General features: G+C 37.7%; 2 protein-coding genes across 2 annotated transcripts; both read left to right on the plus strand.

Moving 5' to 3' along the window:
• The first annotated feature begins 8,753 nt into the window (after positions 1–8,753).
• LOC122040347 (proline-rich receptor-like protein kinase PERK9) lies at positions 8,754–9,086 on the plus strand. The gene has a single exon (XM_042599668.1). The coding sequence runs from the start codon at positions 8,754–8,756 to the stop codon at positions 9,084–9,086; it is 333 nt and encodes a 110-aa protein (XP_042455602.1).
• A 10,120-nt stretch (positions 9,087–19,206) lies between these two features.
• On the plus strand, positions 19,207–19,539 carry LOC122040348 (leucine-rich repeat extensin-like protein 3). Its single transcript, XM_042599669.1, has one exon. The coding sequence runs from the start codon at positions 19,207–19,209 to the stop codon at positions 19,537–19,539; it is 333 nt and encodes a 110-aa protein (XP_042455603.1).
• Positions 19,540–20,033: the final 494 nt, after the last annotated feature.

Below are 20,033 nucleotides of genomic sequence, written 5' to 3' on the forward strand. Positions count from 1 at the left end.
CCCAAAAAAATACGAATAAATCGTATCGAGAGTAATATGTGAGTAGGGATCTCCGAATGGTAGATCCCTGGGAGGATAGCACAAGAAAGGACAAGTAGATGGACGTAACTCTAAAAACTCTCGGATAGTCGTAGGGGAAAACGTGATATCAGTACCCGCTGCCCTAGTGGTATAGGTGAGATCGTCTACTTTCACTAGGTTATTGCAAAATTCAGCACACAGACTTATGTTTACTGGACTGGTACATTCGACAAGGTTCTTTAAGTTATAGTGGTTTATAACCTCTATAACGGAGGCACATGAACCTAGAAAGAACGATCTATCTATACAATTAGTCCTAATGGCCTTATAAACGGTTGACTCAAACTTAATCCTTAGTTCATCTGTGGGAAACCTAGGGTCAGTGCTAGCATTAGAGGGTCCAGCACCAGTATTTGTTCGTTTTCTACTGTATATAAAAAAGATATTCTAAGAAGAAAAATGAGAAGACAAATTCTAATAAATTTTCAGATAGGGGAAGAAGTTTTACCGAGGAGCCATCGACAAATATAGATCTGACGACCTCGGTTGAATCGCAGCAGCGTCTTCACCGCAAGAAAAATTTGATTTAAAATACTCTCGCACTGAGGTTTGGAGTGAACCTTGGCAAAAATGAAGATTTTGTGGGGCAAGGGTTGGGGGCGCCCGCTGCCCCTTATTTATAGGGAGCTCCGGGCGCCTGGAGCCATTCCGGGCGCCCGGAGTTGATTTTAGGTGGGCCGCCCGGATTCCCTCCCGGGCGCCCCGGAAGTGAATACCAGGGGCGCCCGCCCTTGGTATTAAAACTTAATTTTTAAGTTTTTTAAAATTAAAATTTTGAAAATGATTTTTTAAGTTTCAAATTTTGAAATTAATTTTTAAGTTTAAAATTAAAAATTTGAAATTAATTTTTAAGTTTAAAATTAAAATTTTGAAATTAATTTTTAAGTTTAAAAATTAAAATTTTGAAATTAATTCTTAGGTTTAAAATTAAAATTTTGAAATTAATTTTTAGGTTTAAAATTAAAATTTTGAAATTAATTTTTAAGTTTAAAATTAAAATTTTGAAATTAATTTTTAAGTTTAAAGTTAAAATTTTGAAATTAATTTTTAAGTTTAAAATTTTGAAATTAATTTTTAAGTTTAAAATTAAAATTTTGAAATTAATTTTTAAGTTTAAAATTAAAATTTTGAAATTAATTGAAGTTTAAAATTAAAGTTTTGAAATTAATTTTTAAGTTTAAAATTAAAATTTTGAAATTAATTTTTAAGTTTAAAATTTTGAAATTAATTTTTAAGTTTAAAATTTTGAAATTAATTTTTAAGTTTAAAATTAAAATTTTGAAATTAATTTTTAAGTTTTAAAATTAAAATTATGAAATTAATTTTAAGTTTAAAATTAAAATTTTGAAATTAATTTTAAGTTTAAAATTAAAATTTTGAAATTAATTTTAAGTTTTAAAATTAAAATTTTGAAATTAATTTTAAGTTTTAAAATTAAAATTTTGAAATTAATTTTAAGTTTTAAAATTAAAATTTTGAAATTAATTTTAAGTTTTAAAATTAAAATTTTGAAATTTATTTTTAAGTTTAAAATTAAAATTTTGAAATTTATTTTTAAGTTTAAAATTAAAATTTTGAAATTAATTTTTAAGTTTTAAAATTAAAATATTGAAATTAATTTTTAAGTTTAAAATTAAAATTTTGAAACTAATTTTTAAGTTTAAAATTAAAATATTGAAATTAATTTTTAAGTTTAAAATTAAAATTTTGAAATTAATTTTTAAGTTTTAAAATTAAAATTTTGAAATTAATTTTTAAGTTTAAAATTAAAATTTTTAAATTAATTTTTAATTTTTTAAAATTAAAATTTTGAAATTAATTTTTAAGTTTTAAAATTAAAATTTTGAAATTAACTTTTAAGTTTAAATTTAAAATTTTGAAATTTATTTTTAAGTTTAAAAAAAAAATTTGAAATTAATTTTTAAGTTTAAAATTAAAATTTTGAAATTAATTTTTAAGTTTAAAATTAAAATTTTGAAATTAATTTTTAAGTTTAAAGTTAAAATTTTGAAATTAATTTTTAAGTTTAAAATTTTGAAATTCATTTTTAAGTTTAAAATTAAAATTTTGAAATAAATTTTTAAGTTTAAAAATAAAATTTTGAAATTAATTTTTAAGTTTAAAATTAAAATTTTGAAATTAATTTTTAAGTTTAAAATTAAAATTTTGAAATTAATTTATAAGTTTAAAATTGAAATTAATTTTTAAGTGTTAAAATTAAAATTTCAAAATTAATTTTAATTAAACAAATTTAAGCCTTATTCATCTCACCCGATCTATATTATCAATCAGGGAATCCTATGATTTTGTGAGATGAAATTGGATTTTTAATTATGGAGTTTTGGTTTAACTTGTGTTAGATTCAGATTTAGCTTTGGTCTCCACAAATAGGCAATCTTCGGATAAACTTCTAAGCTTGGTGAGTCACATGGGCGTCATTAGTAGTAACCAACTTTCGAGGTTTTCCGAATAGTCCTATCCACGGAGCTTAGTACTAAATCTTGGTCTAACTGGTTAGGATTCATTTAAGGGTAGCTTCGGTCAGTTCCACTTGGCCAAATGCACCAGATCGAAACCATATCTTTCTAGACATGCGATGCCCAAGCTTCCCTAACGTACTATCATCCAAAAACTTCACCAGTACCATGATTCAAGTTAAACTTGGTCTCTTTTTAACTAATCCTAATTACCCTGCCAGCTATTCTGGAGCCTCCCCCTGAATTATTGACCTTTAATTTAAATTTTCGTTTTAGGTTTGTGTCTGTTTCTTTTATAGTTATAATTAACTTGGTGATAGTTTATATTTTGTTGAGTTTTAAATTTTGAATTTTTTGATTTAGGTTTGTATTTTGGTTTTTTATTTGGTTTAATCGAGTTTATATAATATACTTTTTCTTTAGGTATATAATATTGATTAAGTCCTACTTGCGTGGTCAGACACGCTTTTGAAACCCAAGCTTGATTTGTTGATTTGTATTGAGTTATTAATGACTTAAAAGTTTTATTTGAGTTCGACTTGTATCCGAGTCCAGTTTTATTATAACATGCTTTTTGATTGTTCAGGATTAAGTCAAGATTTTTTTGATCTTGTTGTAAATTTTTCTAGCATTTCTTTTAAATTGTTAATATCATTTTTTAATGATAAATTCTCCTCCTCAAGTGTTAGATCTTGAGTTGGATTTGAATTTTTGATTTGTTCCTTGAGGTTTTGATTTTCCTCAAGAAGTGATTTGTTTTCATTTTCTATTTTAATTAATTTACTATTTAAACAAGAAATGATTCTAAAAATTTTTTTGTTTAAATTAAAATATACCTCATTCGGGCCTTCGGAAACGAGTACGGACTCGTGGCTTGTTTCGGGTTCAGACCTGTCTTCATGTTCCGACTCGTCTTCTGTTTCAGCTTCGCGGGCCATCAGTGCGAGGTGGCTCTGATGTTTCTGCTTTTCTTCCTCCGATTCGTCCAAGGAGTCGTCCCACGTTACTTTGAGGGCCTTCTTTTTGGTTGGCTTCGGTTTGTCGAACTTCAGTTTTGGGCATTCGTTCTTGTAGTGTCCCTTTTTATTGCAGCCGAAGCAAGTCACGTTCTTTTGTTCTGAGGGAGAACTGATTTTTTGAAGGTCCTTTTTGCTGAAGCTCCTTTTTCTCCTGGTGAACATTTTTCTTACCAAGTTCACCAGGTGTTCTTCGTCTTCGGAGTCTTGGTCGGAATCTTCTTCATATTCAGGCTTGCTCTTCTTTTCTTTGGAGGAACCTGCAAATAAAGTTATACCCTTCTCGGCTCCAGCATTAGTTTGTTCATGTAATTCTAATTCACAGAAAAGCTCATCTAATTTTAACTTAGAAAGATTTTTAGAAATTTTGTAGGCATCTACGATTGATGCCCACAAACTATTACGTGGAAAAGCATTTAATGCGTACCTTATTAAGTCTCTATTTTCCATCTGGTGGCCTATCGCATGAAGCCCGTTGAGGATGTCCTTGATCCTCGCGTGGAGCTGATTCGCCGTTTCACCTTCCTGCATTTTTATATTAAGAATTTTATTTAAAAGCAGGTCTCGTTTTGTTACCTTGGTGTCGCTCATTCCCTCGTGCAACTCGATCAATTTGTCCCACAGCTCTTTAGCGTTTTTGTGTGGACCGACTCTGTTCAGTTCTTCTCTTGTTAATCCGCACTGTAGAGTGTTGATCGCTTTATTTTCTGTTGACGCCTTTTTCTTCAAATCTACTGTCCAGTCTTCAGGATCCAGTATATTCCCGGAGTTGTCCGCTGGAATTTTATAGGGTCTCGTAACGCTCATCCACTGGTCGAAGTCTATTTTGAGGTAAACCTCCATGCGCTTCTTCCAGTACGGAAAATCGTCCCCGTTGAAGAGTGGAGGTCGTACTGTGCTGAATCCTTTTGTCTGAGACATTTTAGTCCTGCGCACAGAAGAAAGAAAAGAAAAACAAAAATCCCAAGACTTGGTCTTGGATTAGTAGTGCGGAAGAAGAAAACTAATATAAGTATCTAAATTGGTGTTGCACCAATTTAGTTTTAATTGCAACGAAAAAAAAAATTCAAAGCAGGTAATAATACCAGTTTGAAATTAAACGTAAAACTGAAAACCGAAAAAAAATTAATTTTTCACCCCCTGTCTGATTGGTGGTTGCACCAAATCAGAGCGGTACCTGCTCTGATACCACTTGTAGGACCGTGATCATTCGATAGAGGGGGGGGTGAATATCGATTCGAAAACTCGAGTGTAAAAGTATGCAGCGGAAAAGTAAATGAACACAATTGATTTTACTTCGTTCGGAGCCTATGACGACTCCTACTCGAAGGCCCGTGGTCCTTGACCACTTTCATTGGGCAATCACTAGCAATTCGAATGTGATTACAAACAGAGTACAAGAAATGCTAATGAAACAAAGCACAAAGCTGTACCGACAGAAAAAGAAAACTTAAAGAGCAAGGGCGCGTTGTCGGAGCTTTGTTAGCGTCGCTGGAGCACAGAGCAGCAAAGCAATCTGGGAATTCTGAGAGATGCGTCTTTGAAGCTCCACCCCTGGGGCTTCTTTTATATGCTGCTCCGGGCGCCTGGATCCCTTCTGGGTGCACTGGTGCGACGTGGCGAGTCCAGTCAGGATGCTCCACGTGGCGAGGCGACGCAGAGGATAAAACTTGCCTCCGGGCGCCCGGATCCCTTCCGGGCGCTCGGATCTCAGAGCGCCCGGATCCCCTCCGGGCGCCCGGACCACCTTTTTCCAGAGATTCCTTCTCCTGCAAAACAAGGTTAGTCCAAGGCAAAATATACCCTGCAACAGATTGTTAGCACAATGAATTAACAGAAAAAGTATGATTTAGATTCCGCCTTTCCGAGACCGGAATCTAGTCACGATCTCGACTTAGATATCCGAAATGGATCTAAGCCGGATCGACGCCTAATGTTCCCTTCCCGGGAACGCGTCCTCGCAATCACTCCCCTCCAGTGACTTACCTTACTTACCTGCCAGACGTCCGGTCAGCCCTTCGACCCGTTTGGACTTCTCGCCAGCTATCCGGTCAGCCCGTTGACCTAGCTGGACTTCTTGCCAAGCGTCTGGTCAGCCCGTCGACCCGCTTGGACTTCTCGCCAGCCATCCGGTCAGCCCGTCGACCTAGCTGGACTTCTTGCCAGACATCCGATCAGCCCGTCGACCTGTCTGGACTTATCCTGCACACTCGATCAGAGTGTTAGATCAACAATAAACCTAACTTAACCTATTTGTCATTCATCAAAACCTGAGTTAAATTGTTAGTGCTAACCGCACCAACAGATGTCACCACTCCGGCCTCTAAAGAGCCATTCAAGGCCACCAAGCTTGCAAAGTCGGCTCCAAAGTTGCCCCCAAAGCCACCGTCTCCACCAATTGTGCTACCGCCAATTTAGCTGCCACCGCAGCCGCTTCCACCATCCCCACCACCCCTGTGACCTGTGACCTGTGAACCCTGTGAATTCATCCCTTTATAGCTAGTAAATAATGTTAGGGATGATGTTTATCTAGTCCAGTTTAATGAAATTATGAGGTTTTTCAACTAAAAAAAATGCATTGTGCAAGGTTATTAAACGACTATGCTAGACAGTATATTGATACGTCGACAGCAAAGTGGAACAAATATGAATCAATAAACATGATATCTGTCCCATTGTAGAATATTTAACTTTAAACTTGAAAAACTTGCACAGATCTTTTAAAAATAGATGTAAGTCACTAAGAACTTACTAAGTTCTACGAGGAACAGAGACCTTGGATGAGGCTTCAAGCGCTTCTTTATAATTTTCTTCATCTATATTAAGAAGCATGTGAGTTTTAATTAAATCCTATACAAGAAAATAAAAGTAAAAAAAAGACAAAGACAAAGACAAAGTGTGAATAATCAAAATATCTGCACATATTTTAATTAACGTAGTGAATTCAAGGGATTATAACTATTTTATTTGAATGAAGCTAGTAGCTTGTCATTTCGTTTTTAGTTTTACAAGGCCAATTATAAATATTACTCTAGTTTTCTTCTGTATGAATGACTGTGGTACTAGTTGTGCCGGGTTCAGTTTCAATTGAACCTGAAAATATAAATTAAAATGTTTTTATTTAAAATATTCAAGTTTTTGTTGGTGTTTGATCGTCGGTTGATCATTGCAAACAACTTACCTCTATAGGATGAGAAATTATGACTAGGATATGGGAAGATTCATACATATGTTTGAGCCATGACAGTAGACACATATTATATGAGGTCATTCATTACTCATTAGAAAAAATAATCCAATTGTTTTAGTTTGACCATTTAATTCAAGTATGCATCTTCCAGGCCTATGTTTAAACAAATGCTCAAAGATATCAATTATTTAATAAATCATTTATGTATTGAATGTTTTTAAGTTTTATGCTTGATAGATATAGTGTATAAAGAGTCCTTTACTAGATGCATTGTGGGGAGGGTCTTCAGCTAAATTTGGTCGGTATTAATTAGTAATCAACTTAACCAGGTGCACTTTCTAAATTAAACCACTAAGAGTGGTATTTGGCCGTGCTTCAGCATCTCTCTATCTCAAGCGACGCGAGCCTTTAATCCAATTTATATGTATTTGACAGGCAGAGATAATGACAGTGTTTATCAGGCAGTAATTAATTTCCAACTAATTTAGTGTTTAACAAACCCTTTAAATTAGCTCATTGTTGTTGGGCTCTTGCATATTTTATTTGGATAGATGCATCAATACCGTTTATTTTTCTCATCTCGTCTTCTCTGCAAAGTTTCTCTTTATCATGCGTCCGCTTCTTACTTGCATTCACTGCCATTAATCTTCGCCGCCTATCTTTTCTTGGACCTTCAGGACCCTCATCCTCCTCCTCTCTCATTTATGTCCCTAGTTACTATCGATCTTTGCGGCCGCCTTGAGTGATCCGTTGTTTGCACCTATTTTGAGCTACTATGCCTTTTCTTCTTCAGTTTTTTTGTAGTAGTGCTTGGCACCATTGATCGATCTGGAAACTTAACTATTTTTGGAAGTGTTGGTATTTTTTGCCTTCCCTTTTTCCTGAATCAGCACTACAAGCAAAAAATAAAAAACAAGGAGGCGCCTTTTGATGCTGCAACCTTCCTACGAGTAAGATCTCATAGATTCTGCTAGAAGGCAGCGAGCGGGGGCGGGAGTGGAGGAGGAGAGGGACCAAAGCACATGATTTTTAAAATGAGGTCGGAAACTAGACTAGATTCGTTGGTCTTCCAGCTTACACCTACACGCACCAGGTATGACGCCAAATCCTTATCAACGCCTCTATTTCTTGTTCGATAATGAGGGATAGATCGAGGGATTTATATAGAAAGACCAGATGTCCGAGAGTGTGAAAATTTGAGATCTTGTAAGGTATTATTGTTTCTATGATGTGGAGATTTGAACCAAAAAAGTGATATCTAAAGATTTGATAATGGATGCATTTTATTTCCTGGTGGAAGACTACTTTGATGCCGGAATATTAATTAATACAATATGTTTTATAAAGAGACTGAGAGTATTTTTCTCGATCAAGATAGACACTTTCCAGTTTTACACGTGCAATGGGTAAGAATTGAACTATGATTTATTGATTGGTGATGGTAGTGGTGTTTCCTTTTCCAACTAGCTGGTATGAGTGTGATTTCATTTTGATTTGTGTGCATGCCTCTGCTATAGACACTTCTAATAAACTTACGTATACAGAAGTTTGGTATACCAAATTTCTTTATACTAAAACTTTCGTATACCGAAGATTTGGTGTATCAAGTGTCGGTATACTAAAGTTCGCTAAATTGAAATTCTTTATATTGGTATACCAAACTTTGGTATACCGAAGTTTTGGTGTTCCAAGTGTTGGTATACCAAACTTTAGTATAGGTATACTCAGTTGTAGAAGAGGTGGACTACCTCTGGAGGAAGATAGTGGAAGAACTTTGATATTGTTTTTTAATCATTAATGTTTAGACAGAGGCTATTGAGCCCCTCATTTTAGAACTAACAGATTTGATCATTTGTATAATGTCTCTGTCTTTTTTGCGAGGGTAACTGTTCACATGGGGGTTGTCGGCGCCGGCTCGCAGGCTACATGTACTGTCCGTCCTCTTCTTTATACGCTCCTCCCACCAGCTAGTAATCTTCATCTTCGACAATGACTCTTGTGGTGGTGGTTCTGATGATGATGCTCGCCGCTACCTGCACTTCCTTCTGGCTTCCGCTCTCTGCCCCACCGCCGATCACAGAGCCATTCGACGCCTCGAAGCCTCCAAAGTCACCGCCGATCACAGAACTGCCACAGCTGTCGCTTCCACCTCCACCACTCACCTTGCAATCACCACTCACGGCCTCCAATGAGCCCTTCAAGTCCCTCAAGCCCTCAAAGTCGGCTCCAAAGTTGCCCCCAATGCTGTCGTCTCCACCGATTGAGCTGCTGCCGATTCAGCAGCCACCGCAGCCGCTTCCACCAACCCCACCACCCCTGTGACCTGTGACCTGTGAACCTTGTGAATTCATCCCTTTCTAGCTAGTAAATAATGATAGGGATGATGTTTATCTAGTCTAGTTTAATGAAATTAAGAGGTTTTCAACTAAAATAAATGCACTGTGCAAGGTTATTAAACGACTGTGCTAGACAGTATATTGATACGTCGACAGCAAAGTGGGACAAATATGATTCACTAAACATGATATCTGTCCCAATGTAGAATATTTAACTATAAACTTAAAAACTTGAACAGATCTTTTAAAAATATATGTAAGTCACTAAGAACTTACTAAGTTCTATGAGGAACAGAAACCTTGAATGAGGCTTCAAGGGCTTCTTTATAATTTTCTTCATCTTAATTAATAAGCATGTGAGTTTTAATTAAATCATATACTAGAAAATAAAAGAAAAGAAAGAAAAAAAGAGAGAAAGACAACGACAAAGTGTGAATAATCAAAATATCTGCACATATTTTAATTAACGTAGTGAATTCAAGGGATTATAAATATTTTATTTGAATGAAACTAGTGAAAATTTGAGATCTTGTAAGGTATTATTGTTTCTATGATGTGGAGATTTGAACCAAAAAAGTGATATCTAAAGATTTGATAATGGATGCATTTTATTTTCTGGTGGAAGACTACTTTGATGTCGGAATTACTTAATACAATATGTTTCATAAAGAGACTGAGAGTACTCTTCTCGATCAAGATTGAAGCTTTCCTATTTTCATGTGCAATGGTTAAGAATTGAACTGCGATTTTTTTGATTTGGTGATGGTAGTGGTGTTTCCTTTTCCAACTAGCTGGTATAAGTGTAATATCATTTTGATTTGTGTGCATGCCTCTGCTATAGACACTTCTAATAAACTTACGTATACTGACGTTTGGTATACCGAATTTCTCTATGCTAAAACTCCGGTATACTGAAGATTTGGTGTATCAAGTGTCGGTATACTAAACTTCGCTAAATCGAAATTCTTTATATTCAAACTTTGGTATACCAATGTTTTGGTGTACCAAGTGTTGGTATACTAAAGTTCGGTATACCGAACTTTAGTATAGGTATACTGAGAGGTGGTAGAGGTGGACTACCTGTGGAAGAAGATAGTGGAAGAGCTTTGATATTTTTTTAATCATTAATGTTTAGATAGAGGCTGTTGAGCCCCTCTTTTAGAACTAACAGATTTTATCATCTAAATAATGTCCTTGTCTTTTTTTGCGAGGGTAACTGTTCAGAAGGGGGTTGTCGGTGCTGGCTCGTAGGCTACATGTACTGCCCCTCCTCTTCTTCTTTATAAGCTCCTCCCACCAACTAATAATCTTCATCTTCGACAATGACTCTAGTGATGGTGGTTCTGATGATGAAGATTGTCGCGACCTGCGCTTCCTTCTGGCTTCCGCTCTCTGCCCCACCACCGATCACAGAGCCATTCGATGCCTCGAAGCCTCCAAAGTCACCGCCAATTACAGAGCTGCCACAACTGCCGCTTCCACCTCCACCACCCACCTTGCTGTCACCACTCACAACCTCCAATGAGCCCTTCAAGGCCCCCAATCTCGCAAAGTAGTCTCCAAAGTTGCCCCCAAAGTCGCCGTCTCCACCGATTGAGCTACCACCAATTCAGCTGCCACCGTAGCCGCTTCCACCACCCCCACCACCCCCACCACCCCTGTGACCTGAGAACCCTGTGAATTCATTCCTTTCTAGCTAGTAAATAATGTTAGGGTCTATTAATCAAGTCCAGTTTAATGAAATTATCAGGTTTTTCAACTAAAAAAATGCATTGTGCAAGGTTATTAAATGATTGTGCTAGACAATATATTGATACGTCAACGGCAAAGTGGGACAAATATGATTCACTAAACATGATATCTGTCCCATTGTAGAATATTTAACTATAAACTTGAAAACTTGCACAGACCTTTTAAAAATATATGCAAGTCACTAAGAACTTACTAAGTTCTACGAGGAACAGAGACCTTGAATGAGGCTTCAAGGGCTTCTTTATAATTTTCTTCATCTATATTAATAAGCATGTGAGTTTTAAAATGAGGTTGGAAACTAGACTAGATTCGGTGGTCTTCCAGCTTACACCTACTCGTACCAGGTATGACGCCAAATCCTTATCAACGCCTCTATTTCTTGTTCGATACTGAGGGATAGATCGAGGGATTTATATAGAAAGACCAGATGTCCGAGAGTGTGAAATTTTGAGATCTTGTATGGTATTATTGTTTTTATGATGTGAAAATTTGAACCAAAAAAGTGATATCTAAAGATTTTATAATGGATGCATTTTATTTCCTGGTGGAAGACTACTTTGATGCTAGAATATTAATTAATACAATATGTTTTATAAAGAGACTGAGAGTACTTTTCTCTATCAACATTGACGCTTTCCTGTTTTTCACGTGCAATGGGTAAGAATTAAACTGTGATTTGTTGATTTGGTGATGGTATTGGTGTTTCCTTTTCCAATTAGCTGGTATAAGTGTGATATCATTTTGATTTGTGTGCATGCCTCTGCTGTAGGCACTTCTAATAAACTTACGTATACTGAAGTTTGGTATACCGAATTTCTTTATACTAAAACATCGGTATCCCGAAGATTTGGTGTATCAAGTGTCGGTATACTAAAGTTCGCTAAATTGAAATTCTTTATATTGGTATACCAAACTTAGGTATATCGAAATTTTGGTGTACCAAGTGTGGGTATACCAAAGTTCGGTATACCAAACTTCAATATAGATATACTGAGTGGTGGTAGATGTGGACTATCCGTGGAAGAAGATAGTGGAAGAACTTTGATATTTTTTTAATCATTAATGTTTAGATAGAGGCTGTTCAGCCCCTCTTTTAGAGCTAACAGATTTTATCATCTGGATAATGTCCTTGTAATTTTTTGAGAGGGTAAACATTCACAAGGGGATTGTCGGCGCCGGCTCGCAGGCTACATGTACTGCCCCTCCTCTTCTTCTTTATAAGCTCCTCCCACTAGCTAGTAATCTTCATCTTCGACAATGGCTCTTGTGATGGTGGTTCTGATGAAGACGCTCGCCGCGACCTGCGCTTCCTTCTGGCTTCCGCTCTCTGCTCCACCGCCGATCACAGAGCCATTCGACGCCTCGAAGTTTCCAAAGTCACCGCCGATCACAGAGCTGCCTCAACCGCCGCTTCTGTTGGAACCCCGAGGTGTTTTGATGTGATCAAACAAGTTAAGTTAGGTCCTGCGTTGTTTAACCCTTGTGTCTAAGTGTGCAGGAACTTAGGAACACAGGAAGTCGAGCGGAAGACGCGGCTAGCGAGAAGGACGGCACGGGAGAGAGCCGACGGGCTCGGTGCGTCCGAGGGACGAGGTGTCCGCGGAAGAGTACACCGGTGGACGAGAAGAACGTGCGTGGCGTTCGAGGGACGAGAAACCGGGAAGGAAGGCTGCTCGAGGAGAAGGCCGGAACATGGGTTCGGGTGAGCCCTATTCCGGATGGCCGAGATCACCCATGCTAGTGGAGCCGGAACAGAAGACCCGGACCGAGACGAGCTGAACCGAAGCGGAGCGACCAGACGGAAAAAGTCAACTAGAGTTGACTTTTGGGGTCCGGGGCGCCCGGAACCATCCGGGGCGCCCGGAATGAGGTTTTTGACCAGATCGAGTCAAACTCGATCTGAACGTTGGGGGATAAAGTTTTATCCCCCCAGGGTGCCTGGAACCCTTCCAGGCGCCCCGACCAAGGCTATAAATATAGCCTTGGTCCAGAAGCAAATCAATAAATTAGAACGACGAACTTGTAATCAACTTCTGTGTGCTTTACTTTTCTTCTTGTACGTTCAACGCTGTAAGAGGCTACTCCGCCCAGAGGAGAATCAGATAGTGCGCTTACATTCCTTGGATTAGCAATCCCCTGATTGCAAACCAAGTAAAACTCTGGTGTCTGTTTTTCTTTACTTAGTCTCTTTTATTTATTTAATTACAAGTTCTTTTAAGTTAGTTGAATATCCGAGAAAGGTTCGTGTTTTATCTTGTAGGGCAATTCACCCCTCCCCTCTTGCCGGCCTCCAAAGGGACCAACAAGTGGTATCAGAGCGAGGACGCTTCAGGAGGACTAACCGCCGATCGAAGCAACAAAGATGGCCGGACCAAGCATCGTTCCACCAAAATTCGAGGGGAACTTCACAGACTGGAAGCGTCGTATGGAGGTATTTCTAAAAACCGAGATTGAAATTTATTTTATTATGAAATACGGTTTTGTAGCTCCAACAAATCAGAACGGTGAAGAAAAAGAAGAAAGCAATTGGACAAAAAAAGAGCAGAATGAGTTCGTAGCAAACAGTCGTGCGGAACATCACCTGCTAAGCGTATTACCGCCTCAGGAAGTAAACCGCATCGGAAGCTACTCATCAGCTAAAGAACTTTGGAAGAAGTTTCTAGAACTCCACGAAGGCACATCCGAAGCAAAGCTCGCTAGAAGGGACATCCTCCGAAACAAACTAATGAACATCCGCTTGGAGAAAGGTTCGAAAGTAGCCGGTCTACATGCAAAGGTAAAAGAACTAGTTACTGGTCTCGAGAACCTCGGTGAAAGGGTAAAAAATCGGGACGTCTTACGCTACGCACTCAACGCCTTTCCCAGAACTCCAGAGTGGACGTCAATCATCGACGCCTACTACATCTCAAAGGACCTGGAGGTAAGTACATTAGAGGAATGTTTTTCTACTCTTGAATTACACGAAACTAGATGTGCAGGAACGACAAAGGATACAACCCAGACTATAGCGCTGAACACAACTCAGAAGGATGAACTCGAGTCAGATTCCGAAGACGATCAAGAAGCGCACATGGTAAGAAATTTTAAAAAATTCTTTAGGTCTAATAAATTTAAAATGCAGAATAAAAAGAATCAAAAAGGAGGAAGAAAGGTGCGATGCTACCAGTGTCAGAAGGAGGGACACATAAGAGAAGACTGCCCAGAAATCAAAAAGGACAAAAGGAAGTCTCCCAAGAAACACAACCTAAAAGCAACTTGGGATGACACTTCTTCATCTGAATCAGAAGCTCAAGAATAGGCCGGGATAGCACTGATGGCAAGCTACGATGGACAAAGTATATCAGAATCGAGCAACGATGAAGAGGGAGCGACCTCGGATGAAGGCAGCGAAGCAGGGGGAGATTCAGGCTTTAAGTCTGACATGGTAAGTGAGGTATGCCTCTTACCCCCTGATCAACTTTACTCTGGCATTAAGGCAATGACTAAATCCATGTATAAATTAGAAAAAGAAAATGCCAAATTAAAAAATGAAATTTTGGAAACAAAAGGAATTTTAGCAAAATCATGTCTAATAGAGGATTTTGATAAATTGAAAATTCACAATGAAAAACTAAAAGAAGAAATAGAAAGATTGAAAAAATATAAAAGTTCAAATATTTCTACTTTTAGAAATTATAGAGGTTTAAATTGGTATTATAGATTTCATCAAAGTCAAATTAGAAATATATCAAAAATCTATGTACCTAGGAAATACTTGGTTAACCCTGTAGGTAGGAACCTCTACTGGGTTCCAAAAACTTGTTTAATTTAGACTTAGCAGTTTCAGCAAGGAAATTAAACGACTAATTTCATTATGAGGCTTTGTCTAAGGAAGTGGTTGTTGCTCCAATAACCAAGAAGGCCTAGTGCCTCGCCACGACCTGGAAGTCAAGTATCGAAATGAAAAGTTTAATTGACTAATTGAAAAAGTATTAATTTAATTTACCTAATGCTTTAAAAGAGTTATTCAATTTGTGTTAGAAAATATTTTTTTTAAAAAATAATAATAATAATAATAAATTTTTTTTACTTAGAAAATTTCTGATAATTATTGATTTAGATATTTTTTTTATTAACTTAGAAATTTTTCTATGAATATTGTCTTAGACATTTTCCTATGAAAATTGCCTTAGAAATCTTTTATGAAGTTAGATAAAAGATATTCTGAATATTGACTTAGAATTTTTTTCTAAATATTCTCTTTTGAAACATTGCCTTAAAATTAATTTTTAAGTTTAAAATTAATTGCCTTAGAAAGTTTTATGAGAATTCACTTAAATTTTTTTTTACCTTAGACTTGTTTAAAGAACCCCTATTTTTAATGTGATCAAAGGGGGAGAAGAATGTTAAGTCTAGGGGGAGGTATATAAATTTTTTTTATTAAATATCTTTGGACTTAACTACAAATAAATTGTTTTTATTGCATCTGTTTTTCCCTAGCTTAACTTGGGTTGCTCACATCAAAAAGGGGGAGATTGTTGGAACCCCGAGGTGTTTTGATGTGATCAAACAAGTTAAGTTAGGTCCTGCGTTGTTTAACCCTTGTGTCTAAGTGTGCAGGAACTTAGGAACACAGGAAGTCGAGCGGAAGACGCGGCTAGCGAGAAGGACGGCACGGGAGAGAGCCGACGGGCTCGGTGCGTCCGAGGGACGAGGTGTCCGCGGAAGAGTACACCGTGGAAGAGAGACCGATGCGATCGAGGGACGAGAAACCGGGAAGGAAGGCTGCTCGAGGAGAAGGCCGGAACATGGGTTCGGGTGAGCCCTATTCCGGATGGCCAAGATCACCCAAGCTAGTGGAGCCGGAGCGAAAGGCCCGGACCGAGACGAGCTGAACCGAAGCGGAGGCCAGACTGAGAAAAGTCAACAGTTTACTTTTGGTCTGGGCGTCCGGAACCATTCCGGGCGCCTGGACCAGTCCGGGGCGCCCGGACCCAACGTTTGACCAGATCGAGTTCAAACTCGATCTGAACGTTGGGGGATAAAGTTTTATCCCCCCAGGGCGCCTGGACCCTTCCGGGCGCCCCGACCAAGGCTATAAATATAGCCTTGGTCCAAGAAATCAACAATTAACTTGTAATCAACTCCGTGCTTTACTTTTCTTCTTGCGTTAACGCTGTAAGAGGCTACTCCGCCCAGAGGAGAATCAGATAGTGCGCTTACATTCCTTGGATTAGCAATCCCCTGATTGCAAACCAAGTAAAACTCTGGTGTCTGTTTTTCTTTACTTAGTCTCTTTTATTTATTTAATTACAAGTTCTTTTAAGTTAGTTGAATATCCGAGAAAGGTTCGTGTTTTATCTTGTAGGGCAATTCACCCCTCCCCTCTTGCCGGCCTCCAAAGGGACCAACAGCTTCCACCTCCACCACCCGCCTTCCAGTCACCACTCACGGCCTCCAATGAGCCCTTCAAGGCCCCCAATCCCGCAAAGTAGGCTCCAAAGTTGCCCCCAAAGCCGTCGTCTCCACCGATTAAGCTGCCACCGATTGAGCTGCCGCTAATTCAGCTGCCACGGCAGCCGCTTCCACCACCCCCACCACACCTGTGACTTGTGAACCCTGTGAATTCATCCCTTTCTAGCTAGTAAATAATGTTAGGGACTGTTTATCTAGTCCAGTTTAATGAAATTATGAGGTTTTTCAACTAAAAAAAATGCACTGTGCAAGGTTATTAAACGACTGTGCTAGACAGTATATTGATACGTCGACAGCAAAGTGGGACAAATATGATTCACTAAACATGATATCTGTCCCATTGTAGAATATTTAACTATAAACTTGAAAACTTGCACAGATCTTTTAAAAATATATGTAAGTCACTAAGAACTTACTAAGTTCTACAAGGAACAGAGACCTTGAATGAGGCTTCAAGGGCTTCTTTTTAATTTTCTTCGTCTATATTAATAAGCATGTGAGTTTTAATTAAATCCTATACAAGAAAATAATAGATAAGAAAGAAAAAAAAAAGACAAAGACAAAGACAAAGACAAAGTGTGAATAATCAAAATATCTGCACATATTTTAATTAACGTAGTGAATTCAAAGGATTATAAATATTTTATTTGAATGAAGCTAGTAGCTTGTCCTTTCGTTTTTAGTTTTACAAAGCCAATTATAAATATTGCTCTAGTTTTCTTTTGCGTGACTGGCTGTTGTACTATTTGTGCTTGGTTCAGTTTCAATTGAACCTGAAAATATAAATTAAAATGTTTTTAATTAAAATATTCAAGTTTTTGTTGGTGTTTGATCGTCGTTTGATCATTGCAAACAACTTACCTCTATAGGATGAGAAATTATGACTAGGATATGGGAAGATTCATACATATGTTTGAGCCATGATAGTAGATACATATTATATGAGGTCATTCATTACTCATTAGAAAAATAATCCAATTGTTTTAGTTTGACCATTTAATTCAAGTATGCATCTTCATGGCCTATGTCTAAACTAATGCTCATAGATATCAATTATTTAATAAATCATTTATGTATTGAATGTTTTTAAGTTTTATGCATGATAGATATAGTGTATAAAGAGTCCTTTACTAGATGCATTGTGGGAGGGTCTTCAACTTAATTTGGTCGGTATTAATTAGTAATCAACTTAACCAGGTGCACTTTCTTAATTAAACCACTAAGAGTGGTATTTGGCCCCCCTTCAGCATCTCTATATCTCAAGCGACGCGAGCCTTTAATTCAATTTCTATGTATTTGACAGACAGAGATAATGACAGTGTTTATCAGGTAGTACTTAATTTCCAACTAATTTAGAGCTTAACAAACCCTTTAAATGAGCTCATTGTTGCTGGGCTCTTGCATATTTTATTTGGATAGATGCATCAATACCGTTTATTTTTCTCATCTCATCTTTTCTGCAAAGTTTCTCTTTATCATGCGTCCGCTTCTTGCTTGCATTCACTGCCATTAACCTTCGCCGCCTATCTTTTCTTGGACCTTCAGGACCCTCATCCTCCTCCGCTCTCATTTATGTCCCTAGTTACTATCGATCTTTGCGGCCGCCTTGAGTGATCCACTGTTTGCCTGAGTATTTCGGTAAGTTCCAGTATTGAAGCACCTATTTTGAGCTACTACACCTTTTCTTCTTCAGTTTTTTTGTAGTAGTGCTTGGCACCATTGGTCGATCAGGAAACTTAACTGTTTTTTGAAGTGTAGGTATTTTTTGCCTTCCCTTTTTCCTGAATCAGAACTGCAAGCAAAAAATAAAAAACAAGGTGGCGCCTTTTGATGCTTCAACCTTCCTGCGAGTAAGATCTCAAAGATTCTGCTAGAAGGCAGCGAGCGGGGGCAGGAGTGGAGGAGGAGAGGGACCAAAGCACTTGATTTTTAAAATGAGGTCGGAAACTAGACTAGATTCGTTGGTCTTCCAGCTTACACCTACACGCACCAGGTATGACGCCAAATCCTTATCAACGCCTCTATTTCTTGTTCGATAATGAGGGATAGATCGAGGGATTTATATAGAAAGACCAGATGTCCGAGAGTGTGAAAATTATAGATCTTGTAAGGTATTATTGTTTCTATGATGTGGTGATTTGAACCAAAAAAGTGATATCTAAAGATTTGATAATGGATGCATTTTATTTCCTGGTGGAAGACTACTTTGATGCCGGAATATTAATTAATACAATATGTTTTATAAAGAGACTGAGAGTATTTTTCTCGATCAAGATAGACGCTTTCCAGTTTTACACGTGCAATGGGTAAGAATTGAACTATGATTTGTTGATTTGGTAATGGTAGTGGTGTTTCCTTTTCCAACTAGCTGGTATGAGTGTGATATCATTTTGATTTGTGTGCATGCCTCTGCTGTAGACACTTCTAATAAACTTATGTATACTGAAGTTTGGTATACTGGATTTCTTTATACTAAAACTTCAGTATACCGAAGATTTGGTGTATCAAGTGTCAGTATACTAAAGTTCGCTAAATCGAAATTCTTTCTATTGATGCTTTGGTATACCGAAGTTTTGGTGTACCAAGTGTTGGTATGCCATAGTTCGGTATACCAAACATCAGTATAGGTATACTGAGCCGTGGTAGAGATGGACTACCTGTGGAAGAATATAGTGGAAGAACTTTGATAATTTTTTTAATCATTAATGTTTAGACAGAGGTTGTTGAGCCCCTCATTTTAGAACTAACATATTTTATAATCTGTATAATGTCCCTGTCTTTTTTTGCGAGGGTAACTGTCACATAGGGGTTGACGCCGCCGGCTCGCAGGCTACATGTACTGCCCCTCCTCTTCTTCTTTATAAGCTTCTCCTACCAGCTAGTAATTTTCATCTTCGACAATGACTCTTGTGGTGGTGGTTCTGATGATGACGCTCGCCGCGACCTGCGCTTCCTTCTGGCTTCCGCTATCTGTTGCACCGTTGATCACAGAGCCATTCAACGCCTCGAAGCCTCCAATGTTACTGCTGATAACAGAGCTGCCACAGCTGCCGCTTCCACCTCCACTACCCACCTTGCTATCACCACACACGGCCTCCAATGAGCCCTTCAAGGCCCCCAAGCCCGTAAAGTCGGTTCCAAAGTTGCCCTCAAAGCCGCCATCTCCACTGATTGAGCTGTCACCGATTCAGCTGCCACCGCAGCCACTTCCACCACCCCCACCACCCCTGTGACCGGTGACCTGTGAACCCTGTGAATTCATCCCTTTCTAGCTAGTAAATAATGTTAGGGATGATGTTTATCTAATCCAGTTTAAAAAAATTATGTGGTTTTTCAACTAAAAAAAATGCACTGTGCAAGGTTATTAAACGATTGTGCTAGACAGTATATTGATACGTCGACAGCAAAGTGGGACAAATATGATTCACTAAACATGATATCTGTCCCATTGTAGAATATTTAACTATAAACTTGAAAACTTGCACAGACCTTTTAAAAATATTTGCAAGTCACTAAGAACTTACTAAGTTCTACGAGGAACAGAGACCTTGAATGAGGCTTCAAGGGCTTCTTTATATTTTCTTCATCTATATTAATAAGCATGTTAGTTTTAATTAAATCCTATACAACAAAATAAAATAAAAAAAAGACAAAGACAAAGACAAAGACAAAGTGTGAATAATCAAAATATCTGCACATATTTTAATTAATGTAGTGAATTTAAGGG

The sequence above is a fragment of the Zingiber officinale genome, chromosome 2A, assembly GCF_018446385.1.
Source record: "Zingiber officinale cultivar Zhangliang chromosome 2A, Zo_v1.1, whole genome shotgun sequence".
NCBI lineage: Eukaryota > Viridiplantae > Streptophyta > Magnoliopsida > Zingiberales > Zingiberaceae > Zingiber > Zingiber officinale.

Coding starts and splice junctions, on each gene's coding strand:
- LOC122040347 (XM_042599668.1), top strand. CDS start 8,754: ATGACTCTTGTGGTGGTGGTTCTGATGATGATGCTCGCCGCTACCTGC.
- LOC122040348 (XM_042599669.1), top strand. CDS start 19,207: ATGACTCTTGTGGTGGTGGTTCTGATGATGACGCTCGCCGCGACCTGC.